The following is a 26,233-nucleotide window of genomic DNA, read 5'->3' on the forward strand; positions in this document are numbered from 1 at the left end:
TCTGGCATTGAAGAAAACTGAGCTTCATGGCAACAATAGCAGGCGTGCCAGCAGAGCCATGGTATCAACGGTGGTGGGGTGTCAGAGAGAGCTATGTGGCAGTGCTGTGTGGTTGAAGCGCCTGCTTTCTTCATAATGGAACAGCTGCTTGGAGTGTGGTGCGCCAGGGCGCTGGAGCACAGAGTAAATAGAGGAGAAGAGCAATGTAAACAGAATGGGATGGTGGGAGCTGCTTCTCTGCTACTGTGAAAGGGGGTAAACACCCCAGAGAACTAAATGGAAGGGTTGTCAACACAGGAATGTACAAACACCACTACACAGGAAGGTTTGGAAAGAAATGGGGGACGTATTGTGGAAGAACTCGTATTGCTCCAGCCACAGTTCCCATACACATAACTGATCTGTATACGTTTATCTTGACAGGATGGATATTTATAAAAGCTCATATCCAGTCAGCCCTTCTATCTTCAATACAATTCCTACTTCCCAAGATTTTAAAATTTGACAATCTGCCTTGATTTTGGGAACAATTTAACTTGCCTCTCATATCCCTCAGAAGAAGTCCAACATTTTTTTTATCATTATTATAATTATTTATGAGATATAGAGTGTTTCCAGCTGTCCTGCTTTTACAAATGGGATGCAACGAGAAGGCGCCTGACCCTTTTTTACCACAGGCTGTAATTTTTCCTTCTATTGTTAGGTCAGAAGAGTACTGCGGACAGTGAGAACACAACTGCAGCTGCTAGAACAGTATAGCTTTATAATGCAATGAAAGAGACACATGAAGATATTCATGAATTTTAGAAAAAAAAAAAACACAGATTTAAATGTGAGGATCAGTTTAGGAGTGACAAGGAGCAACCAGCCCCTTTCACTGCACAAAAAGGATCAACTCAATGTGGAACTGTTCTTATAATTTAAATTTTTTTCCTTAGATTGTTCACGTGCAAGGAGAAAAGAATAAAATGAATCGGGTTTTGAGAATTTTGATCTTTTGTATTTGGAGGGATGTTTAAAAACTGATACCACTCCCTGATCATTCTTTATTCTGTGATTGCTGCCAAGCTGGATAAACATATTGTGATTGAGCAGTTTATGTCAGATTCATGTGTAAAAACATTCTCTATAAATATATCTTTGCCGATACACATTGATTGGAAAACGTCATTGTTATGTCAACCAACAGAAGGAAAGATGGGAGTGATTCTGAGATATAAGGGTGCTTTGTAACCCACAAACAAATGAAGAGAAGACCCTGACAGTGAGTCATCCATTAGCCATTTAGTTGCTGCCATGTAAACAGGTTGGCAACATTACACCAGAGTTTATGTGCCACATATGTAGCGAGGAGCAACTGTAATCCTGTGTAATACTGTGAAAAGCTCTTTTAGCATAGCTGATACAGAATCTTTACAAGCCACTAATAATGAACAACAGAGAAATGGATTAGGGGCGGCATGGCTGGATCTGAGCCACAGAAAGCAACACGGCACAGTTAGTGAGCTGACTGTGTGCTGGCATATGTGTGTATGCAAAAGAGTGTGTGTCAGTGCAGCATATATGAAGGAATTCTAAACCAACAGGTGCTACATAATTTAAATCACCTATGATGTGTTTGCATGCTGTTAACACACACACTCTAATCTTTTAGGGGTCTCTTGTACCTACAGTGGTTAAAAAACTGATCTGTTGGTATTTGCATGTATTCAAATTTAGTTACTAAAGATGCTTCTTATGTCAGGATGAGCTTTTGCTTCTCATCATGTAGGAATTACTTGAAATTTCAGAGTTACTTTAACATTTGTCATTGTTGTGATTATGTGCAGTGGCTGTGACTTGACAAATCTTTACAGAAGAATGATCAGAACTTAAGGCTCCTTTAAAAAGAAACAGTCAGAACCTGAATGATCTGTTTGTCCTACTTTATTATCCCAGCGCCTTTTTAAGACCCAAAACCACACCTCCACCCTTCTGCTTCACACTCACCAAAACACACAGGCACACACCCACACACCAGGCAGTCTGTCCTTTCTTCAACCCCTTGCCAGTCAGAGGCCAGATTGGGTCAAGCAGAGGGTGAGACATTTATGAGGTGTAGATATTTGTGCAGGAAAGCATTCCTCCTGTTGACACTGAGGAACACAGTCTGGATGCTGACCAAGCTGAAACACTGACAGGCACTGAAATGTGAGGCAGGCAGACTTGTCTGTCAAGAGAGACGCAGCACAACCCACATTAGACATTTTTAAATGTGGTCCAATGGGAAAAGTGACAACTTTGTTGCATTTGCAGTAATCAGTGACCTTATCTTCTTCAGAAATGTTTACTTGCTTAATTCAGGGACCATAAACTTGTCTGGAATATTTTTATTTTGGCTCCGAATTACCTTATTAATTCCCTGATTAATCTTATGCTGTGTAAAGGGTGATGAGGCAGAATAATTTCAAAACACATTAATTTTAACACTTACACACTTTTGACCTTGTCCTCTGATAGAGTGAGGAGTCCCTCTTACCCCCATGCTACTGATGCAAAAAGGGCCCTGGCTCGGACATGGGGCAGTAGCCATAGTCAACACAAAAGGTTGTGGTGGTAAACAGAACTGTTTGTGTTCTCTGGGCCGCTGCTGGAGATGACTGATGTGCCCATTAGCCCCTGCCTGGGCAATGGGGGGAGGGATAGCGGCACTGCGGCTGCATGCAGGACAAAAAGACCCCTGAGCCTGAAGAGAAAGGTCAATGACCCATATTGTGTCACCTTCAGGCCTAGCCAGTGGTTATTCCACTGATTCAGGTTGGAGAAATTGGCTTTGTCAAAGCTGATAAGCATATATGCAAACGGACAGATGCTGTAGGTTATGGGTGGTGTGGGTGGATAGAGGAATATACCTGCTGCTCCAGGCACTGACAGGAGAAGGGTACATGTTGCCTCTGGCATTGTGTGCTCTAATAAAAACATCATGCTGCAAGGCTCTGTTTTTGAATGCAAATTTGAGAAAAATGCTGTTTCAGTCTGCATGCTTATTTCATAAGATGTAGCATGCTTTGTGTTCCACTAGAGAGCACACTTCTTTGCTTTTTATTTAAGTGAGCTGAAAGTTGTTTAAGTCTTTTAATTTGGTCAAAAACAAGTTTTTAATTTAAAATGAAACATTCATGTGTTTCATGGATTCTTACATTGTTTATAAAAAAATTTTCCCATATACTTATTCTTAAAAATTGCTACACAAATTGAGAAATTATACATTTACAATGATTGAAAGAGGTTGATGAGCTTATAAAAAAGCTTGGGACAAAATGCTTTCTGGGTGTATCGCATGGTTTTCTTCCACTACCTTAAATACACCATGAAGAAGTTTACCCAGAAATATTTTATCATGAACCACAAAAGTTCACATCCACCTCAGAATCAGTTGACTTCATATTGATGGAACTGGTTGGTAAACCCAGTAGGCTTTATTTGATGCTGTCTCTATTTAAGGAGCATAAACTTACTTCAGTCAGAGACGATTTGAGGATTTAAATCAACAAATAAAAAGAACTGAACAGAAAATGGACTTTGTGGTGCTTTGCAAAAATTAGTTCATGGACCCAAAATCTCAAAAGGGGAGCACATTAAACCATCCATATGCAGAGTGAAGGTCAGGGCCACTACTAGACATGAAACAGGAGTGCAAGATAAAATAAAAGCTTAACCAGATACCGAAGAAGTAAAGTCAAAAGAAGAAATCAGTCAACTTATGAAGGCAAGAATAAACAGCGCAACCAGCAGTAGCAAAAGACATATGATCAAAAGAATGAATGTGGCTTATTATAAAGATTTTAACTGACTTGTTTCCCTTGTTAACGCATTCTCCTGGTGAGTGGTAAAGATTACCTTTTTGCAATCAGCCTAACCTGGTTATTACTTCTTTTGGAGTTTTTATGTTCTACTTTAACACGAAGACATAGAGAACAGGAGGAAATGGTAAATTTGCACTTGAAATGCATGAACTTGTCATTGTAACTTTAACCATTTGTTAAAGGTCTATTTGAGTACTTTTGGAGTCATAGTAAAGGAAACACTTGTGAAATTTGTTAATATATTTAAAACCCAGAATATGTGTTACAGGTGAAGAAGGTGAAGAGGGTTAGGGTTACACATATGTAGCACAAATTAAAAAGTTTTAGGCTCATTAAAAAACAACAACCAAAGAAAAGACACTTTCAGGATGAATATGAATTTTCCTTTGGAACGATGCAGCTGTAGCTCAAATCGTAGTACAATAAGTGGAAATTATCTGCAAAGGGCATCTCTGAGAAAGTCAGCCCGAACAAAATTAGAACGGTTTTAGCAGAGATATGTAAGGCAAAGTCTCTAAATAGGCCATTTGGGTGCAGTTTGGCACAGTTCATCTGTTCTCAAAATCAGCCAGTTGGGGGACCTCAGGTTTATTTTTTTAAGTTTATTTGATTTTTTTTTTTTTGCCAATTTGAACTATACAGAATACCATATTTGATTTATTCAGTTTCAGTTTTTTTCTCAAGCTTTCAATGAAAAAATCTGGTTAACAATTTGGAATGTCTTTTTTTTTGCCAGTCTGTCTACTCCATGTTATCATCATCACAGGAATATATATCCAGACCACAATTGGTGATTGTAATACCATTTTCTTTAATAAATCTCATTATTTCTTAAAAGCAAAATACTTCTCTTTATATTTTTATTAAAGGATTAAAAACAGTAAATGGGCAATAATAATGGCTTTAACATAAATGTGCTGCAGGGGAAAATGGAAGATGAGGTAAGGTGGTGGGCATGGCAAGATGAGGCGGGACACACAATTAACTCACAGAGGTTTGTGGATGAGAAGACTCCAGTGTTGCTTTATTTCTTTTCACTAGATGGCCTCTACAAGACCAGTTTTATTTAAGAAATGCAAATGCGACATCACACCAAGAAAAAAAATGTCACATTCTCATAAAGCGCTCTTGGCATGAAGGAACAGCAACATTGACAATAAATAAAACGTTGGCAAACAAAATAAAACTTTGTGAACAAAAAAACAAAAACAAGAACAGGATTGCATAACAAACAACACAAAATAGAGAAAATTTACTTGGCACAAATTAAATAAACTTAAGTAATTTTCCGATCGAGTCAACCTACTCTGTCCATTGCTTTGTGAATCTGATTGTCCTTCACAGTTAGCATTGAGTATGTTCGTACTGTACAAAACAGTCACAGATGACAAATTAAACTAAAATAATTCATTTCAATAAATTGTCAGTACTCAACATCTCATTTTTGTCAGTACCTTGACTTTCAGTCACATCTCCAGGTGGCATTTTGGTGCATATTTTAGTACTTAACAAATCTGCTGGTACATGTGCAAGAAACCATTGTCACAATGCAGAGTCAATATATATGCACATAGTGGAGGACACATATTTAATAAGTTACCAGTGATTTCTGATCAGAGTTCAGTACAGGTGCTTAAGAAATTTTAAATAAAGGAAATAAAGATATTAAAGACACTTTGGTATTTTGTAGGCCATAATGTGCTAAATTATGCACTGGTGAGAGCAATGCACAACAAACACATTTTCATTAAAAGACTCTTGTTCTAAATTTATTTGTGTGGACATGATTATAGTGATGCCAGGACACCAATCACACACAAATATTGTGTCACAATGGTACTCTCTTTTTTTTTTTTTTTTTTGACCCGTGACTGCAGTGCAGTGGGATCTGCCTTGCGATGATGATGATGATGATGATAATGATGACAAGAGATACATAAATAAAAATAAGCCAACAGAAATGTGAAGTAACAGAACAATTTTACAAAAAGCAACTTGACCTATTTAATTTTTAAACAGGATGACCCCTCTCTCTCAGAAAGTCTGTCCTCTCCTGTTATAGACTAAATCCTTCTTTGTCTGTGCTCTGTTGGTCTCAGCAGGGCATATGCAGTGCAACACTAACCTCTCCATTTTTGACCCCCCCACCCAAAACAAAGCAAAGGAAAACCAAACAAAACAACACAATGCAATGTAGTCTACACCCATATAAAAATAAATCAATTGCAAACATGGAAAGATACATTTCATATATACAATAAACTCCTATATAAAATAGCTTTTATGTACATATAGACAACAAACAACAATACAATAACTGAAACTGTAGAATGTACACCTGAACAGTTAAGACAGGTGAGAGGTACTGAAGTGTATGGCTTGATTAGGAAAAAATTCAAAATATTTACAGACAATTTTAACTTTACACCCCTTACATATTTTCAACTTCCCTGGAATGAAAAGGCGTAGAGAGAGTCCGCTGATTCACTGTTCGTTTTCCATTCGCTCAGATAAGGCTATCTTTTAAAGAATTGGTCCACGGTGAAAATTGAGCCTCATGTTAATTTGCACAGTCCAATGCAATCCCAGCTCTTCTTCTGTGGTGTTTGGAGCTGGAAGAATGAATTTTAAAACCAGTTGTGAAGCTGTCAATCACAGATCTTATAAAAATGGATTAATTAGATATTTGAAACACCACTTGTTTAAATCTGCAATGCCCAGGAAAACCCACACTTTCTGCTCTTATCCATGAAAGGATCAACTAGTTATGGACATCCGCTTTGCGTCCACAAAGATTTTGATGCCAAAATACTCCAGTGTGTAATCTCAGCCCTGCTTTCGTGCCGATATTAATGCTAACTGGTCTCATGGATGAAGTCATGAACTTTCCAAAGAAGTCCTTCAGTAGTGTCCTTATGTAGGTTCAACACATGACGGAGACCCCTTCAACAGTGACCAGCTGACCAGTGGTGGGGTCATACGTCCCAGCCAGGTAGTAGAGGTCAGGAGAGGTACTGTTCGGCTTCTGATTACGAGTCAGACACTCATACTCCTCCCTGCTCACCACCTGGCACTTATGAGAGATTGTCTGGACATCATTCTCATCCTCATGACATGACTGGTAAAGGGCATGCTGAGTAGATAACAGACAAAGATAGCTTCATTATTATATTCATCAAAGACATGAAAAATAATGTTTGAAAAGTTCCATATTTTTACAAAAATGCTCTGTAACACTACAGCTTACCTTGCCATCTCGATGCCTCTTGCCAAGTTTAGTCTCCTCTGGGTGGTAAAACCATTTGACTTTGACTACCATTCTGGAAGTCCAGGATTCCCAGAAATTCTCAATTTGACCTACATATGGGAGGTTAGGGCGCCCAGCTGAGAGAAATACAGCACAATCTCCAACTCTCACTGTGTCTCTGCCTCGCACAATGGACTTGTAGAAAAGCTTCCGTGCCTTACCCTTGAGGCCTCGCCTCTGTGATAATAAAAAAGACACAAAAATGTTATGATTATATTGACTTTTCTAGACCTAGAGTTCTTAAGGTTTAATAAACTCATGTAAAAGAAAAAAAGGTAAATCTTTACAAGTTAAACAGACGTTTAGATAAAAAGGTGGATGAATTATTCTGACCTGTGTAGGGTTCCCTGACCATCTCCACATTGGTCGGCCTGCCAGAAAAGCGGACATCTTGGGCCTTGGAATAAAAGAAGTTTCATCTGAAAGCATTCTAGGTTTCTTCACAAATTCCTTTGTTAGCTTAGAGGTGGAGGTCATGCATTCTTTTCTCTTCAAGGATTTGCTGTTGGAGATCAGGTCAGGAGGGCCTCCTTTGGCATTGGAAACAGCCACAGCTTTGGCAACAAAAGAGTGCTGTCGAGACCTTGAGGAAGTAGAGGGTTCAGACGGTTGCAAAAGCCCCTGGTGGGAGGACAGACAACTCTGCAGCATCAGTGCTGAACTGTCCTCATCTTCTGAGCTGTAAGATGAATCATTGTCAGATGAACACAGACTGGAACTTGAGAGAGAGCCTGAAGAGGAGGAGCTCGAAGAACCAGAAGAGGAGGAGGAGACAGAAAGGCGAGAAAGAAAACGGCCAGCCGTTCTGAGTCCTCCTGTGGCTGCAGCCAATGCAGCCCTCCTCCTCTCTTCCTCTTCTTCTTCATCATCCAGATCAGAATAAGAACTGTGACACTCTCTGTGAGAGCTAAAGCCCAAGTCTCCATATTCCTCCAGTCGTAGGGAAGGGGCAGGCTTTCTTTGTTGTGTGGCTCCCTTCAGGAGAAGCTCCACCCTGGAGGCACCACCTTTTTTATTGTCTTTAACTAGCAGGACTGGATGAGAGTATGCCTCTGTCCTGGGCATACCACTCACACTGGAAGATCCGCCTCGCAAAAGCAGAGCCTTGCTGTTCTTTGTCTTGGGGGAGGTCACTCCTTCATGATCCAATTTGACCAAGAACTCTTGTCCAGACTTCCTACTCCTTGGTGCAACCAACTCATCTTGCCTACGCTTCTCACTGTACAGTCCACTTCTGGCACCCAGCAATAAACCTGAACCTGTTCCTGTGGACTGAGTACAGAAGGAGGAATATCCATTTGCAATGCTTCTAAAAGAGTCCACCTCAAAGGAACTGCTGCTGAAAAGGCCTTTAGTTGGGAGAGAGGTCAGCGGCTGGGTATGAGGCAAGGAGAACAAGGCATCCTCCTTCCCTCTCATAGCCTTCCTGGGTGATCCATTGAACTGAAACAGGTTTTCAGATGTTCTCTTCCGGGTGTTAGCTAGTGTGCTCCAACCAAGGAAAGGTGGAGGATTTTCAACCTGGTGTTGCTTTTGTTTTTTTCCAGAGCCTTTTGGTCTCCCTAGAAAAAAGAAAAAAAACATTACAATACATGCTATTTTTTTCTTTTAACTTTTTTAATTCCCCACTTGCATAATTCAGACACAGGATTAAAAAACAAGGCATGTATATCATTATTATAGCAAGTTTTTTTTTTTATGTTAAAAAGCTGAAGATTTGCTAAAAACAAGCACATAAATAATGCATTAGATTCTTTTAGTCTGCAAAATATTAGGATATTTTCTCTTCCTTTTCCTTTGTCTCTTCTTTTTTACATGACTTTATAGCTGATGGGAAATTTGCATTTGATGATTTTCTTTTCTCTTATTTTTTTCTCTTGGATTAATTCTTACCTGGTCTTCTTTTTGTAACCGTTAGGCTTTGGGTGTTGGATGCAGTATTGGTGGAGCTGAGTCTGTCAGAGGGCCTGTCACTGATGGGGGCCTGCTCCAGGCTGGAAATTCTCTTGGCTGCTGTTCCACTGGGTACCTGCAGGGTGGGAGCTGACTCCCCACCTTAAAGACAAATTAGAGAACATTCTTAGCATTTAGTTAAAGAGAAACTGTATTCTGCCACATGAAAGCTTCAGTTCTCAAACATGTAGAGAGGAGGCACCCACAGCTAATCTGGTATCCTGGAGGCAGGAGCCGGATGTTCTGGAGAGAAATCTTCCCTCTGTCTCCATCATCAAACTCAACCATCACTCCACCCTGTTTCCCCTCATCAGATGAACCACCTGTAAGAGACAAAAATATGCCTTTGGGTGTGCTAAACGATGACTCTGTGTGCATGCAGCTGAATATGTATTTGATGTCCCACCTCTGCGAACATATCCAGGGTATAAGCAGCGTGAACGCTCACTCCAGTAAGCACACACCCTGGTCCCTTCACCGAGCATAGCCTCAGACTCTGGACGTATATCGAGGACCTGCGAGCCAGACCAAAACATAATTAAGATTCATTACAGGCTGCACACAATGCACACATACACAGTCATGCACACACACAGTGTGAGGGCAATGGAGCATTGTGAATGGCCAGCCACTGTGCCACGTTACCAAGCGGCACTTATCTCATGCCAATGTGCCAGTCAGAGCTGAAAAGAACGGAAGCCATGATGCAGTAAATCCTGACTTGCTGAGTAATACTAAAGAGGGCCTGAATAGGGGGCTTGTGATTGCAGGTTGCCAGATCCTCCCTCCAACAATGAAGGCAGCCCCAGCATCCGCCGCTCACTGGGGGCTCTTTCAGGTTGCTTTCATTTACTGTTGCCATGGCAAGGGACCCTTTGATTGATGAGGTGTGGATGTGAGAGTGTGTACAGGAGAGGGGGATCAGTGAAAATCAGGATATTGGTGTCAGAGTCAAATAAATGGCTTTTGGGCAAATTTAAAGACGCTATGGTGGAAATATGGTGTAATTAGAAGCAGCTGCTATGTGATGAGTGTTTATATAAGAGAAATGTTGCCAGAAGTGCTTACAGTGGAAATGCCATGAGAGTTAGAAACATTGATATGAAAGGCTTTATGAAATAAAAATAAAAATAAAAAAATCACATGTGCAAGCTGAGAGTGATGAGCAAAGGAAATTAGTAATCAGTTTATTGCAATTAATGACAACGGCAAGATGCTCAACACAGTTTTAATAGAAAGAAAATAAATAAAATCCTGCAAATACCAAGTAAAAAGATTCAATGTTGAAATTTAGAAATTGGATGTTCTTGATTAAAAAAAAAACTTTAATCAGTGAACATCTCACAGCTTTTTGTTTAATTTGAAGCAAAAAATTTTATTATTTAGAAAATGTGCATCCCTGAGCCTTTCACTGATAAAGATTGGAAGGTGTTCACTGTTCAACAGACTGTGAGCATAATGCTCAACATTCTAATAAGATGTTTTTGAAGGCAATTAGTTATATCTTCATTAAACAAAAAAAAAGAAAAAAAAAGAAAAACAAGAAAAAAAGAGAAAAAAAGGTGCTAATAAATATATGTCTAAAAACTGCTTCCACAAATTTAAATTGAAAAATAGAATGCAAAAAATATATAAGATCCAGAAATATTCATTATAAAGCACATGTAAAACAACCACAGTAGTCCAAAGTCGCTGTACACAAAGGGTAACTTGTACATTTGTGAAAACGTCATTAATACAACATGAACAGCTTTCAGAGCAACATACGCTGTCAGCTTTTGACATCATTATCAGGACAGGGATAAATTTTAGCAAGACAGTGCAAAATAATAGTCTACATGTGTTTCCACAGCATGGCTCCATATAAAAAGTCTTGAGGGCTAAACCAGCCTGCCTGCAGTCCAAACCTGTCACCCATTAAAATGTTTGGAGCATCATGAAACAAAAAAAAGAAATAGGACAAAGGAAGCCCCAAACTAAAAACTGAAGCAATTAAGCTCCTCCCTTTTCCAAAAACTTAATGTTCACTGTAATCATTACTGTAAACATGGCACTTCACTTTCCTGAGAGCATAAAAAATGTTTTAAAAATGTTTTAGCTTAAATTAAATATAAGGTTAAATGTTGACTTTAGATAGGTTCTGCACATATACGTTATACTGTATGTACAATATAATTAATTAATCAATAAAACCTGACTCTGCATAAACATTCCTAAAGAGTAAGTTCTTTATAAGAGGAATTATTGAATCCGTATGAATCTGGGTTTTGTTCATTTCTGTTAACTTTGAACATGTGTTTCTAGTAATATGAACAAAGCAAAATGTTTCAAATTTCCTCAGAAATATTTTATCCTCTGATTTAAACCATTCAAAGCTTGAAATTCCTCATGGCTGCATCTTAGCATTACATCAGAAAATTCGGTCACATTTCATGTGAAATTTGTTTTGGTTCTGAAAGGCTCCCAATCGCTATGAGATTAAACAAGTCCCTACTTTAGCCATTATGATTGCTTATGAAATAATAAACACAGACCCACTCAAAATGAAGCCTGTGCATTTACTGTGACCTCTAAACAACTTCTAATTTCCCATTGCAAACATGCCTGTTAAACTCTGTTTTTGCTCCTTTAGGTGCCTCGTGTTTGGACACTTCGCTGTGTGCATGTCCCGTGTCCTGTTTTGCAATAATGAAAATGCATTACCACAGTTGGAGAAGATGCGGGTATGACACCATAGCTTTGGGTCACAGAGTGGTCAGAGACCAGCATGATTTCATTCAACAATGTCCCTCGCTTGTGGTAAACACTGTTGTTTATTGTTAAGTACATATGTATTATAGTGGCTCAATAACCCAACACTGCTGCATCTGGCCCCCTGGTCATCCAACACTGTATCTGTAATTTGAGCCTTTCAACAGCTTGGTTACTTTGGCTGAAAAAAAAAGGATGTAATGTTTACGTCATCTCTTGTTTCAAATCCAAAACATGAATAGATCCAGGTGTTGGTGGGATTACCCACCCGAAGCTTGTTTAAACGAACATTCAGTTACTCACACACATAAACCTAAAGATCCCATCCATATGTTTATGTGGCCTCAGTGACCCAAAGAGACAGCAAGGGAGAGTGTGATGGGACTAGTAGAGCTACAAAAAGCCTAGAAAGAGGATGTTTAGAATGGCTTAAGAGAATAAAAGTGATGTGATCAAACATGAGAAGACATTTTTCTTGTAAGAAACATTTTCAGTGGAGCGAGGTAAACTTACAGCCTCCTGTAGCAGTTGCTCCAATGAATAGATTCTTGGTCGGTTTCCTCTTTCACCGTCAATAACAATGTTAAAGCTAAGGGAAAAAGCACAGCAGGGAGAGAAAAAATATGAAGTTATTTTCAGAGGTTTGTATTATGCTTGCTCGGCTCCCATGTCATACGTTACTCCCACTCTGCTGTTGTTATAGCATTTCTTCACTGCCTAAGCCAGAGGACAGATATTGATACTCCGAGTTTGGCATAGCATAACGCAGACTTTGTTATGTAAGGAAGAAATATATGAAGGAAGATAAAAGATTACATCTAGTCCTGCCATGGAAAAAAATCTTTTTTTTTCTGACTGACCTTAAGAGAGCTTGTTTGCATTTTTAAAAGCTGCATTGACCTCCAGGATAATTCATCACTTAGATTCTCTGTGTTTCAACTTTTACATAGAAATACCAATTTTGCACAAGGTTTCATGCGTTCAACACATAAAAAAAGAAAGTGAAAAAGTATTTGGCTTGTAGAGATATACAAGATATAAATATTATATATGTAAGAATAGTAACATAAATAAATAAAATCGTTCAAATGAATTACAAGAACACCTTCACTGTTCACTTACATGTCTGGGATCTCCAGAGTGTGGACCCTGGCAGCATATAGAAGCTCATCCTCCTTGGAGATCAGCACCTTCAGTCCATCAGTTAGGAGTTCTTTGGTCAGGACACAGTTAGGAACTGAATGAGAAACAGAAGATGCCAAATTAAGTTTTAATCATCATCAAAAATTCTCAAGTTCATGAAAAAAGGGATGATACCCTGTTTTATTTCTTTTTTTACCTTCAGAGCATTTTTTATTGCGTGAATGGCTGCTGTCCTCCTCCTCTTCTGAAAAGCTGCTACCATCCATCTGAAAGCCCTCATCAGCTGCAAAACTCTCCAGCAGACGACTTACTGCTCGTCCTTTTGACTGGAAAATAAGAAAGAAAAAGAAATGGATATGAGTTTACATCAAGGACAATTGTGTAGATAGGGAGTGTGAGAAATGATGGACTGTTACGCATACAAGTCAAACTTCCATTTAATAGCCTTCACCATCATCTGTTTTGAGCCATTTTTTTTAAAAACACTAACACCCATTCCATTCTGGAGGCTGACTTATGTGTTAGTTAATGCAGATTCTGTTCAGTAGTTTTCATGTGACTGTTACCTGTTGGTCCTTGCTTCTTCGTCCCCTGCTCCCCTCCTCATCCTGTGAAGTTGGGGCTCCGACTGACCAGCAGTGTTTTCTCTATTAAAGCCAACATGAGAAAGGACAAGATCAGTGGTGAATACAACTCAAAGTGTGTTTGTAAATACTCAGGTCATGGTAATGGAAAGTGCAGGCAGAGCAGAGTAGGTTAAAAGTGTGTGTTTTAAAAAAATCATTTGAAAACTAAAATGGTATTTTGTCTGTTATTAAATTGTTCATTTTTAATACAAAAGAAAATGTAAGCAGAAGCAATGTATTCATTTTAATTTGACTGACAGTAATAGTAGACTAAAACTACCTTATTGATTGTTCCTCTTAGCATGGTGTTCTTGCGTGTCGCCCTCTTCAACCTCTCACTGGTGGTGGGGAACGTGACCAGTCCCATGCTCCTCCTGTAGCGACTGCCTCTTGTCCCAAGGCTGCCCCACCTGGGTTCCTTAGGCCTAGGTCCACATGTTCTTCGAACTCCCTCAGGCCGTTGGTCTTGGTGGCTTTTGACTGCAGTGGCCATGCTCAGCCTACAGGTGGGCTTCTTCCTTACTTTGACTTCCCCCTCTGCTCCAGACAGACTCTGAAAGCCTGTGTGGTTCAGTTAAAAAAAAAAAACATTTCAGACCAGACAAGAAAGAAGGAAAATCACAAAACAGATGCTTCCCACGAAGATGTGAGGCTGTTTTGTTGACTTATAAATTGTTTCAAAGGGCAGTCTCACCATAAAGCTCCTGTCTCTGCTTTTTGTTTCTGGCTTTCTGGTTGGCCTCCAGTTTAACGACAGATGAGGGACTGGGGCCTGTCTTGGAGGAGCAAGAAGTGATGTCTCTGGGGAGTCGGGCTCTGTAATCTTGGCCTTCATCAGTCTCATAACTTACTTCCGCTTCTTCATCTTCTAATGATATGCAAACAATACAGCATACATTAGGTATTTTCTTGTAAACGCGTGAGGTTTATTAAACATCTCTAGTCATTGCTAACAAGTAAAGTTCTTTAACTTATTCATTTCCCAGGCACCTCATTATCATTTAAGTAAAGTGTTTAACGGTTCATAGAGATGATGTATGAAGTGCTTTGCCTCAGTGGTATTTCCTGGTGTGAACCCACATGTTACTGTGAGCTAGTGTGCTTGGGAGAGTCAGAGTGAGTTTTTGTGTGTATTTGTCACTGCAGCTCTTTGACCCAGTCTGTGAGTCTCCAGGGCTGTCAAAGCCTCTCACAGCCAAGTGTCCACAGCTGTGGCTGCATGTCTAACCCAGGCCAGCCAACAAGGCCAATCACCGAGGTGTCAGATGTCCATGAACACGCCAGTCTGTTACAAGACATTCATCAACACCTTTTCACTCTCTTCTGGTTGGTTTTACAATGATTTACAAGTTAAGACAATGAGTGCTGAATTTTAAGGTCCTCTGTCGAGGTAAACCTAATTCAGTCCTCTGGTCATTTATGTGTATCAGAATTTGGTTCTTTATTCTTCTTCACCAAAACATGTGAGGTCTCTTTATGTACCACAAGACTAATAGATTTGTTTCTTGTAGCATTTGTTTTGTTCAATCTTTTTAGTCATCAAGGTAGCCTATTGAGTGTGGCTGTTAAATGAGCTGACATATGTTGAGCTAATTAAATAGCTGTAATAAATACTGTATCTCTAGTTTACTTCACTTTGTAAAACGCAGAACCCAGAAGTCAGCAGGAACACAAGGAAACTGATAATCTTTAAGCTCAAAAGTCAAGATCCTGAACAATGACCAGAGGCATTTTCATTTTTTGAACTTCTTTCTCTGTGCATCCTGTTTCCGACTTAGAAATCCTTTCTCCTCTTCCATCACTGAAGACATTAAACTTTGTAAATGTGCTTCATTTTGAAGCTTCAGCCCCTCTGATCTTTGAATTGAGAAGCTGCACTGCAAAGCAGCAATGTGAAAGGGGGACATGAGGAGTCATGACACCATAAATGAGAGGGCATCCTGGTTTTTATATGACACTGGGGCAGCTTCATTTCCTATAACTGTATGTATCATATTCAAATCTGTTGGCACTGCCTCACCTTGGTCAGAGGAGTCACTCTCTGCAGAAGAGCTCTCTTCCTCCTCCATTTTTTCTTGTCTTTGGCAATGGGCAAGTTTTCCTCTTGACTGGCTCAGGTGGGAGGAGCCCTGTGCAAGGGTGGCGGATCCTTTTTTAGATCCATGACGCACTGGGACACCCCAGCTTTCTTGGGGGACACTGTCCACACTAGCTGCTGAGGAGTTGACAAACCAAAGAAAATTTAAGCATATGTTTCATGGAGCTCTCAGGAAAGCGAAGTGCCAATTGTCCTCATGCTATAAGGCATGAGGACAATTGGCACATAAATTGCCAGTATCTACCTGTATCACTTTGTCCTCCAGACTCTCGCCAGGACTCAGCTTTGACTGTACCCTGGCCTCTGTGTCCATGCTTGGAGTTGGAGTTGCAGGGGGATACTTCCTTGTCTCTGGAGCCCGTTCCTGAGATATTCTTTTTAACCTGGGCCTTCTGTTTGAGCTGTGCCACATCAGCCGCCAGCTTGGAGCTGAGCACACTGTGAAGACTGCTTTTTCTGCAGCCCTGTCCTTTTATCTGCTGCAACAGAGAGAGATGAGAGAGCAAGAGAAAGCCAGTTACGCACCCTGTTACAGAAGCCACAAAAGCTTCAGGATGTCAGAGGAAGGGGGCCCTTGCACACACACATTAAAAAAAAAGGAATAGTAGAAGCCCCAGTGAAAAAGATATTAATGTGGAGAGCAGAGGATCTGACTCTTAAGGGTAGAACCTAATTAAAAAATAGTGTGCAAAAGAGGAATATATCAAATGAAAAGAAACAAAGAGCAGCCTCTTTCATTTCAAGTTACAGGACAAAAGGGAGCAGGACAAGGGGACCCTGACCTGTGTGCTGCTGAGTCGCTCAAAGCCTCGACTGGACAGCCTCTTCTTCCTTCTCTGACTGCCTCCGACCCCTCCGAGGTCCTCAGGCGACAAACCAAGCCCCACCCCCATCGACCTGCCAGTCAAAACAAGAAAGAGACATTTATCAGAGAAGAATGTTGGTGGTTTGAAAGAAAAAGTGGGAATAGGACATCATAGGAGAAAAACAGAGTTGAGTCACCTCTCTGTGAGATCTAATAACTTTCCTTTTTCTTTCTGGTGAACAGAGTAACAAAAAAGAACAAGTAGGGTTCAGTGTCTAAGCCACATACTTGGAAAATTGGGATCCAAAAAAAGAAGCCTGGGACTGTCTGAGGGTGTTGTGTTATAAGAGTTATTAATGCCTTATCAAGGGAATGTGTTTACAGCCTGAGAGTTTTCTGCATCTCTTTGAAGGATACTGTGAATGTTTTGAAGGCATTGCATTTGTATTCAGCTGTATTGTTTTCTCCCCAAGTTGCCTTTTCATATCACTGTGGCACACTCTTTCCCCTACACTGAGCAGCATCACAGGCCAACCACTCCAAACGCCCTTGAATTTTGCTCTGGAAGCTTGCCCATAGACCACACCGACATGAGCCAGGCCATGCTCAAACAAAAGATTAACTCCCGCTCTCTTCATCTGCATATAGCCAAGGAAATCACTCGCATATACAGAAGCAGGCAGAGTTTGTTAAGTAGATACATGCAGCATGTTTCAAATTGTGTTTGTTCTTTAGCTGCATATTGTTCCACATATGCCGCTGTAACCAGATATTCTTCGACTCAAATTTGCGTGTGCTTAATTGTTTATGTGTGAATTTTCAGTGCCGGAACAAAGCATGTGAATGTTGATGGCGTATTGTGTGTAGCACTCATAATCTCATGACCAATATATGCCACCATGCACCTGTAAAAATGAAGGCAATCATCTTGCAGTGTGACTGTCTGCCCACTGACAGACTGAGTGACAGAGGTGCTAGTGAAGTGTGAGCTGTCCCTCTGAGGCAGATCCTGCCACGGCTTCCCTTCCGCCGCTGACAAACGCATCGTGACAGAGTCCCTCCCCTCTGTGGGGGGGCTGGTGGGGTTGAGCGCACAGTGACTAATTAAACAGAATTGATTAGTAGAGTTTGCTGGCAAGCAGTATTCCCTCCTTCCCCCCGCAAAAATCAAAGCACCACCACAAAGGACTTCAGTGCTCCTAGGAATAATAGAGGCATGCACAAAAACAAACAGTCTCTGTGTCAATGCGTTCATAGCTGCATCCATATGTAATGGCAGAGAAGCTTGAATGCATCTCTCACTAAGATGCTGCCACAAGCTCCTGGTGGCTCAAGAAAAAGATAGCGATGCTAAATGGTTGGGTTGTCTGTTGCTAATCTCCATCTGCGCTAAAGTGTCAGCGTCACGTATCAGCATGAGTGACAGGTGCAGCATGTGGTTTATAGAACCCTGCCATGCAACACAACAAGGGGCCAATCACTCCCTTGTCTGCTTTCCTATTTCTTATTCTAAGGCATATCTCTTAATAAGGCAAAATAAAGACACACATCACAAAGAAAAGAGTAAACACCCTGCACAACCGCTTTGAAGAAGATTCATGTTAAAAGTTTTGAACACAAGACAGACACACGCTATTTTCAGTGCTTCGGCCTGCACGAGTATCCCATCACCTCCCATCCACTGAACTTCACTGTAGGGACCTGGCCTGTTACCCTTTCATTTTGGTGTCATTGTCACCCAGCATCAGCATCCCCTCTCTGATCAACGCTGGCCTGGCAAGGGATACATGGGTGGAAGGAGAGTGGAGGTGACAACGCAGAGGGGCAACTGGGAACACAACGAACTGTTGCCCAGAAACCTCAGTAAGAAAAGAGGATGGAGAAAAAGAATGCCGGGAGGAGACATGTAGTTTCCTAAGCCCTTCTGAACCCTGACAAGGTTAACTGAAGCCTGACTGCAAACCTTTACCCCCAAGAACCCTCTGGTTTATCAGTCCTCACTAGCAAATGGCAGTGATATTACTTTACAAAAAGCACATTAAAGGAAAGAAAAAGCTGCAGATCCTTAGTTTTAAATGTCTTCCAGTTTCTATTCTGCTGCCCTTTTCCACTAATATTTTTGTTAAATATACATGGAAATTGAATATAGCTGCATCTGTAAGCAAATCTTTGATTGCCTTAGATAGCCTTTGGACGGCTGCTAAACCTGTGGTACCATAATGGCAAAAATGTCCTGCTGCTGGGACAGAGCACAGGAGAATTATTGTACTTTGACAACACTGTGTGCTTGTGATTCAGCCTTCAGCTCCCCTAAAAACCAAGCTCAGTAAACCTCACAATGTACTAAAGTGTTGCCACTGAAATAGTCGTATATAGTCTATAAATCATGCTTAAACACCAGCAGACATAACTGACACAGAATATACTATCAGACAGTTAACACCAGCATTATTAGGTTAGAGAGAGTTCAAGTAATCTTTCTAGAATGGTTCATTGGTTCTCCCATTTCCTGTTTATGCCAATTAGAAGCAGTCCTTGTATGCCAGTGGTACAGAGGGGCTTATCATGCAGGACTGGACAAGGGCCAGCCAGCGGAGATGAGCTGACTGATACTCACTTGACTTTTCTTTGGCCTTCAGCTGAGGACACTGGACCTGTGCTGAGGGTGGGCTTCCGCTTCCTCGGCCGCCCTGGCCCTCGACGTGCTGGGCTGCGGGGAGTTTCTTCCTTCCTGCATGCACAAGAAGATGTAAACATGCAAGCAGACAAAAGAAGTAAATAAAATTACATTTATCTGAGCGTAATAGGGCAGTAGCAGTAACATACTTAAAGAAATATATTACATAGGGTTTTTATTAGTTTGAACATTAAACAATGCAAAACCATGCAGTTTAGCAGGAAAGAGGGATTAGGTCATACTCACTGATGATCATGCTTCCTCTGAAGTTTGACCAGCTCCTTTTGCTTTTCTTTGTAGTGACGCTGTATCTCAGCCAACTTTACACGCATTGCAAGCTCAGGACCATCCATTGTTTCCATGCTAACTTTGGCAGGGCACACCTAAAGTACAAAAAATTAGAACGTTACAAAGCTAATATTATTTTTAAAAAAAAACTGTAAGACTTTTCAAGCAAAATTTTATTTTCACTACGTAACGCATTTATTTATTTTGACAAAAAGTCACAATAGATTCCATAGTTGTATCTTACTGGCTCATTGCGAGGTGCCCAGCTGCACTTTCTACGTAAATTCAGGATCCTGCGAGCTGGGTAGTGTCGCCCAGGGCCCATACTGCTGACTTCTTGGGATCCTAATTCCAAGGCACGGGCTGTAGCCAAAGTAGCAAGACTTTGGAGATCGAACATGAGCAGCTCCTCTTCTGTGTAAAAGAAATACTGATTTAGTTACTAGTATCCCTTCCTTTACATTCTCGATTCAGAGACATTACAACTGAACATTCCTCATCATTTACCAAAAAAAAAAAAAACATGTCAAAGCAAGACAAATGTGGTGGAGTTTGTGTATATAAACATCATGTGGCAAATCTTGAGAAACAGTGGACAAATGCAGGTAAAATTTGTGCACATTAAGCCAATACAAAGGTAATGCAGCATAGTTTTCTGTTTATATCAATATGGACTCAGTTTGTGGTTCCTGTATGGCTATCTGCTATTGGCCCTGGCTGGAAAATCTGCTATTAATGGACTGGGCTACAGAAAGAGCAGCAGAAACTGCTGCCTTGTGAAAAAATATTTTGTTTACAAAGTGGAATTGTCTAACATCTTAACATGAAAAAAATACTTATTCTATTCATTTGTATTCATGCTCTTGTTTTGATAAAGACTATTGTTGTGACTCAAAACTGACATGCAACACTTTCCTGAGCTGTCAACAGAACTGCATCAAGATGACAATATCACTAACTCTGAAATCAGATGATATCCTTTTTATAGAGCCCTCTTTTGGGAACAGTTAAATGCATTAGGATGCTGTGGTAAACACAAAACATCCTTTTGCATGAATAAAAAAACACATGGAGCTTTGAAAAACAAGAAAGCTTTTAAAGGCACTTTAAAACAATGGGGTCTAATTAGCCAGGCAATGCTCCAGGGTGCTGAAAACATCCACTGCACATCCATCCAATGTGATTACACACCAACTTTTGCTAGCATGTTGTATTTAGGAGAAAAAGAAACCGATTTCTGTGTCTCTTTGTAGTTAAAGTGTGTCTGCACATGTGTGGGTCAAACATCTACAGGATGAAAAAACAGCAAGATGACTCCCTAAGCTGGACATGTGAGAGAAGGAGCTAAAAAAGGAAGGTATACACCCTTTAATAGCTCTTCAACCATATCCTCCTGTTTCTTCTTCCTCTCCTGAGGCCTCTGCATCTTTAGAACAGCCTTTAGGAAATAAAAGTGCTTTTAACATGCCATACAAGAGCAACGGCAGGCATACAGACAGCCTCTCTTGGGATATGTTAGAATCCCCCAAAGGCCCTTGAGACCAGCAGGAAGAGAAGAGTATCAGTGAAGGTAAAGAAACAAAGGAGGTGAGGCCTGAGAGGGGTATGGGATGTGGAGCTGTCTCAGAGGAAAGAGATAAAGCAGGGTGAAGTATATGAGAGAAGTTGTGGCTTGTGTATTTGTAGCCCCAGTGACTGCTTGTGTATGTCAGCATATATGAGTCATGGAAGATCCATTGTCCCTCACCCTGACTTTTCCCACATGTCCGCTTTTGCTGCTGCAGCTCCAGATCTGCCAGCTCACTCAGAAGCTCCATACCCTGGTTGGGGGTGCACTGTGATGGTGTAGCTGATGGGGTGCTATAAGGGAACAAAGGAAAGGGGGGTACATCTGTGCAAAAAGCAGCAGCAATCAGCAGCTCCAGGCTCCAGTAACAGGGCACGAGAGGTTTCTGGGGCACAGCAACAGTTTCTTCGCCTGAGCTGCATGCAAAAGCAAAATCCACTGAGGCATCATCAGGGGTCATCTTGTTCTCATGCTGCTGCTCACTGTCCTTTGCTCCCACTAGGGGTGGGCACTGCGGCTCAGCAGGAGCAGGGGAAGTTGGGTCAAGCTCAATGATGGCAGGCATCTCTGGCTCCTGCTCCCCAGGCATGTTGACCTTTTGATCATGCGCCACCTGATTTTCCCCACACACTGCCTTGTCATCTTCTTCCTCCTCCAAAGTAATGACCGCTGGCCTGTCTGGTTCTTCTGTTGAAAGGGGAACTGGACAGGAAGCTGTCTTGCACACTGGACTCTCAGTAGGGGGGCAAACCAGTACATCTTCTTCAGCTGAACCCTGTTCATCTGCCTCCTGTTCACTAGGCACATAATTGGCCGCCGTCACTGCTACAACCTCTGCTTCCTCCCTCTGTTCCAGAACCCTTTCAACCACTCTTTCCTCTTCTTCGGGCACCACTTCCTTGAGTGGGAGTGTCTCTGGGAGGGGCATGACCACCACTTGGCAGTCTAACTCCTCCCCAAGGCTGGCAAGGGAATGAGGAGCATGCCCAGCAGGTTGGACTGCTTCCAGGTCAGCTGGCTCAGCCAGTCGAACATCCTGTGTGGAAGGTCCGCTCCTGTAGCCCATGGCTATAGCAGGGTAGGTGTATCCAGGAGGTAAGTCTGTACACAGAAATACAAATAATAGAATCATCAACTGATCTGCTAAAATCTGCTATGAGAATAGTAAATAATGATACTATATTTAAACTAAAATGCAATAAAAGGGACAATTTTCTTGATAAGACTTTTGCATTTTAAGGTAGTCATGTTAAACTTAACTCCCTTACCAAGATTTTAAGGGCTGGGAAACAGGGAAAGGCATTTAAGTAGTGCTCTGCCTTGATCTCCCAGCAGGAGTGGTAGAGAACCTCAAGGAGCTGCGTGTGGTTTTTGTGTGTGTATTATTTAAAGTGAGCCAGACCTTTGGTTTATCAGCAAGCCTAACAATTCCTCTGGCATGTGGGAGAGATTAGCCAGACATTAATAATGATGAAAAGAGTGCAAGGCCTGCAAGGTGAGGGCCACAACTGAGGTGTTTCTCAGTTATTACCAAGGTAACAGCACAATAAAGCACCCGACACAGCCAGCAGTCATTTTCCTCAGCTTTTAGCTGTTTAGTCAATCATGGACAATCCAGAAGAGCCACCCACACGTTTAACCAAACAGCTGAAAAACTGGATCACTTACAAATGGCAATTCCAATTTCCATTCAGTATAGTGTAAAAGGTGCAATATCATAGAGTTCTTTTACAGCTCTTTTTAAAATCATGTGTTACACTTATTTTCCTTCTCATCTATAACTAACCGGCATCAGCATCTGTTTTTACAAGCTTTAATTCTACACATTTTATCCTAGGCATTTGTGAAATTGTCAAGATATTTTTGCATACCAGGCTCCAGAGACTCTGGGTAATCTTGTGGGGGCTGTCCCTCGCCTCTCTTTTCCTGGGATTCACCCCCCTTGAGCAATTGAGGTGGGGCAGGACTGATGGCAGGAGAATGAGGGGCTGCTGCAACAGGGCTGGGAGCAGGACAAGGTGTTGAGGGAGTGCTTCTAGGGTGCTGGCGCAGTGAGGGGGATTGGTAACAAGGGGACAGGTGAGTGGCGCAGGCCCCAGGGGGTGAGGCGTTCCTCTGTGGAGGGTTGTAAGAATAGGCTTTGGCAGGTTTGGACGTTCTTGGCTCTGAAATTAGCTCCTCTAGTTCATCTGAAGGCTCGTCTGGTCTCTTCTGTGCCTGACAAATTAGAAGTAAATTATTGTTGTATGCATATTTAGTGAATAAATCGATATAATCTTAAATAAGTAATCTTGATATTCACTTAGAAACCAGTTCTTTCCAGTGTACTTTTAGACAAAAGGACAGAGAGACAGATATTAGAACCTGATAACCACCTGTGCATTGTGATTGGCTTGGTGTTGCATGCTGTGTGCAGCTCTGTGCGGCTGCTGCTGCTGCTGCTGAGGTTGAGGCTGTAGCTGTGGTTGTTGCGACTGGTGACTCTGGTGCTGATGCTGGAGCTGTTGATGCTGCTGGAGAGCGTATAGCTCCTGTTGCCGTAGAAACTGAGATCTGGAGTACACAGCAGGATGCTGCATGTGGGAGGGTGGGCCCCGGGCGCCGTACACAGGGGGCCACAGCCCTTGCTGCTCCATCACATCTAATGAGAAGAGGGAGGAGGAATGTGATGGAGGGAGCTACCTTAGAACAAAAGTGCATGCATGTGCATACACACATTAAGTATCACTCTTTTTTAAATTCATACACAACAATGCTATGTTCAAAACACTGGAATACATTAGTGAGCAGGGAACAATTGTTTCTTCCTATCCATCATTATGAGCCTCCCACTCAGCTATTTTAAAACAGCAAAATCATTATGGATCATTTAAAACCAATTGTATTCATTTTTTATGGCAACATCTATCCCTTAAATTTTTTTTTTACTTCACAGAACAGCATTTCCCCAGACAACAGCAATCCCACAGTCTACTGCTCCAGGGGGCAGTTTCTAAAAATCTACTTCAAGAATCTGGAATGCTGGGAAAATGTTATTACAATGGTAAACTGTGACCAGACGATGATGACTGTAAGTTGATTAAAAGGTCAAGATGCTGAACTGGGAATAGATATTTTGGAGCATTCTATTCATACCAGAAGTCCCACCTGCCCCTCCAAACCACAGGAGGGCATCTGCTAAAGGACCTAGCAGAGAGCTTAGATGCCATTTCTGAGGTTTTACTTTTTTACTCTTTCTTCAATTATTTGAACTGAAGAGAGAGCTTGGTTACATGTGAAGCATGTTATGATGGACATTATACTCACACACTCTAGAAAACCACCACACAAGCTTCTTTCTTTTTAAACTCCCTATTAGTGATGTATCATGCATTTCTTATTAACAGTTTCATTCAAATTTACTCGTTCTTTCAACCCCCTTTTGTGAAACAGCAAAAAAATTCAACCCAGAATTGGAAATGGAAATGTTTCCTGTGGGGCAGTTTCCATTGATGCACTCATCTCCTCAGCTGAAACTCCTGTGGAGCTCAGAAGAAAATGTACCGTCAAGGACTGTGAGCTAATTAAATTGTGCTGCTTGTTAACTGAATATGTGTCTACTGTGAGTTCCCTCGCTTTAACACTTTCTCTTCTTCTGCTGGGATAGTTTAGTGTAGTGTGCATACAGCGTCATATGAGCTCTCTGACCCACTGAGAACACCACTGCAATTGGACAAAGAAGCATGTTGGTAACCTTCACAAAATCAATTTGATTACCAACAACTGATTTAACATTATGCTCAGATTATGAACCCTAAAATTGCATTGTGGTAAGGCTGAAGTGAATTTGGACACAAAGTAATGGCATACCCAGGTGATGGGTTGCAGGATGGCTGGGAGGCTCAGAGGGCAGGACCACCAGCTGAGCAGAGGGATCCTGAGGCAGAGGAAGAACTGGCTGCAGGGGGCCTGGCATGGCAGCAGAGAAACCAGGGGGCAGATTCTGGTGCAGTGTTGTATGACCTATACCTGCTTTATAAAAAAGGATTTAATTTGATAATTACAAATGATATTTTAAATAAAAAAAAATCACAAACAGCACAACATCCTTTATATTTTCACAACATAAAATTAAATAATAATAATAAAAAAAAAATCTAATTTATAAGACCAAAATGAGTAGGATCAATTTTAGTATCTTTATTTCTAAAAGTATTCTCTTACCGTAAGAGTGTCCTGTCATCCAGAGGGATGGACTTCCAGTTCTTGGCATCCAATGGTGGTGAGCAGAATGTGCAGCAGGATCTCCTAACTGCCCAGACTGGAGAGAAGCCCCACCAGGGACCATGAGATGAGAGGTGAGGTCTCCGTGACAGCTGTTGGAGGGGTGGATCCTTGCAAACTCCACCCTTTCTTTATTTTCCCTGTAGTCATGAGAAAGTAAAGACAATTATACACAGCTGAAGATCACAATGCAGATGTTTTCCAGGAATTCAGATGATGTGGAGCAACATCTTTACATTAGCTCACCTGATATATGCATCTCTCTCTCTGTCCAGACAAGGGAGGCCTATTTGGTCCTCACTCATTCGCTTCCTCTCCTCCTCAGCGGGATCTGAGGGATACATGGAGCGGGGTGGTCCTGTGAGACAAGTATCAACCTAACCATCAGCTTTCACTTTTGTCTCACAGTGCAGACATACTCATAAGTCTTTTGCCCTTCACTTGCAAATGATTCAGTTAGTGTGAAAACTGCTTTATGTTCAAGAGAAAAAAATTGATAAAACAATAAATTTGTGTGTACAGTGTGTAAAAAAGACAATTTATTGGATCAAACTGTTAAAAACTACAGTAATTTATTTTTTGTAATTTTACAGGTCTTGACATATGGCCATATATAAATTGAATTCAGTCTCACATGCAAAATGTTTGCATGGCCTATTAGGAGATATTGCATAACCTTCCATTGTACTGAAAATGAAAACATAAATAGATGGACATCGAATCCAAATCTAAAGGGGGACAGATGTGTGTCCCTGTTTGCATAGATATTGTAACCCCCACCTCAAATCCCTCCATCCTTACTTTTGGTCATCTCTCTGTAAGAAGCAGCTACCCTCTCCACCACCCTGTCTTGGCATTGATTAAGCCTCTGACAATGACTCTCTGTTCATCCCAGTTACATATTTAGAAG

General features: G+C 41.2%; 1 protein-coding gene across 7 annotated transcripts in view; it reads right to left on the reverse strand.

The window, feature by feature from the left end:
- Positions 1–4,840: 4,840 nt before the first annotated feature.
- LOC121631263 (BAH and coiled-coil domain-containing protein 1) overlaps positions 4,841–26,233 on the reverse strand; it is a 61,682-nt gene continuing 40,289 nt past the window's right edge. The window contains exons 6-29 of one of the 7 annotated variants that reach the window (XM_041972102.1): positions 25,570–25,654; positions 25,264–25,463; positions 24,910–25,071; positions 23,436–23,701; positions 22,932–23,277; positions 21,241–22,161; positions 19,738–19,907; positions 19,452–19,588; positions 19,146–19,259; positions 16,506–16,620; positions 15,968–16,202; positions 15,646–15,840; positions 14,320–14,493; positions 13,906–14,186; positions 13,566–13,646; positions 13,196–13,325; positions 12,979–13,093; positions 12,370–12,445; positions 9,512–9,620; positions 9,312–9,428; positions 9,046–9,207; positions 7,486–8,714; positions 7,093–7,329; positions 4,841–6,978 (exon numbers count right to left, since the gene is read on the reverse strand). In XM_041972102.1, coding sequence (XP_041828036.1) covers positions 6,769–6,978; positions 7,093–7,329; positions 7,486–8,714; positions 9,046–9,207; positions 9,312–9,428; positions 9,512–9,620; positions 12,370–12,445; positions 12,979–13,093; positions 13,196–13,325; positions 13,566–13,646; positions 13,906–14,186; positions 14,320–14,493; positions 15,646–15,840; positions 15,968–16,202; positions 16,506–16,620; positions 19,146–19,259; positions 19,452–19,588; positions 19,738–19,907; positions 21,241–22,161; positions 22,932–23,277; positions 23,436–23,701; positions 24,910–25,071; positions 25,264–25,463; positions 25,570–25,654 — 5,867 coding nt within the window. In that variant the 3' untranslated portion in view covers positions 4,841–6,768. Of the gene's footprint in view, positions 6,979–7,092; positions 7,330–7,485; positions 8,715–9,045; positions 9,208–9,311; positions 9,429–9,511; positions 9,621–12,369; positions 12,446–12,978; positions 13,094–13,195; positions 13,326–13,565; positions 13,647–13,905; positions 14,187–14,319; positions 14,494–15,645; positions 15,841–15,967; positions 16,203–16,505; positions 16,621–19,145; positions 19,260–19,451; positions 19,589–19,737; positions 19,908–21,240; positions 22,162–22,931; positions 23,278–23,435; positions 23,702–24,909; positions 25,072–25,263; positions 25,464–25,569; positions 25,682–26,233 lie in introns of all 7 variants that reach the window. The other 6 variants (XM_041972068.1, XM_041972084.1, XM_041972058.1 and 3 more) reach the window with 6 other exon arrangements.

Source organism: Melanotaenia boesemani, chromosome 2, assembly GCF_017639745.1.
Source record: "Melanotaenia boesemani isolate fMelBoe1 chromosome 2, fMelBoe1.pri, whole genome shotgun sequence".
NCBI classification, from domain to species: Eukaryota; Metazoa; Chordata; class Actinopteri; order Atheriniformes; family Melanotaeniidae; genus Melanotaenia; species Melanotaenia boesemani.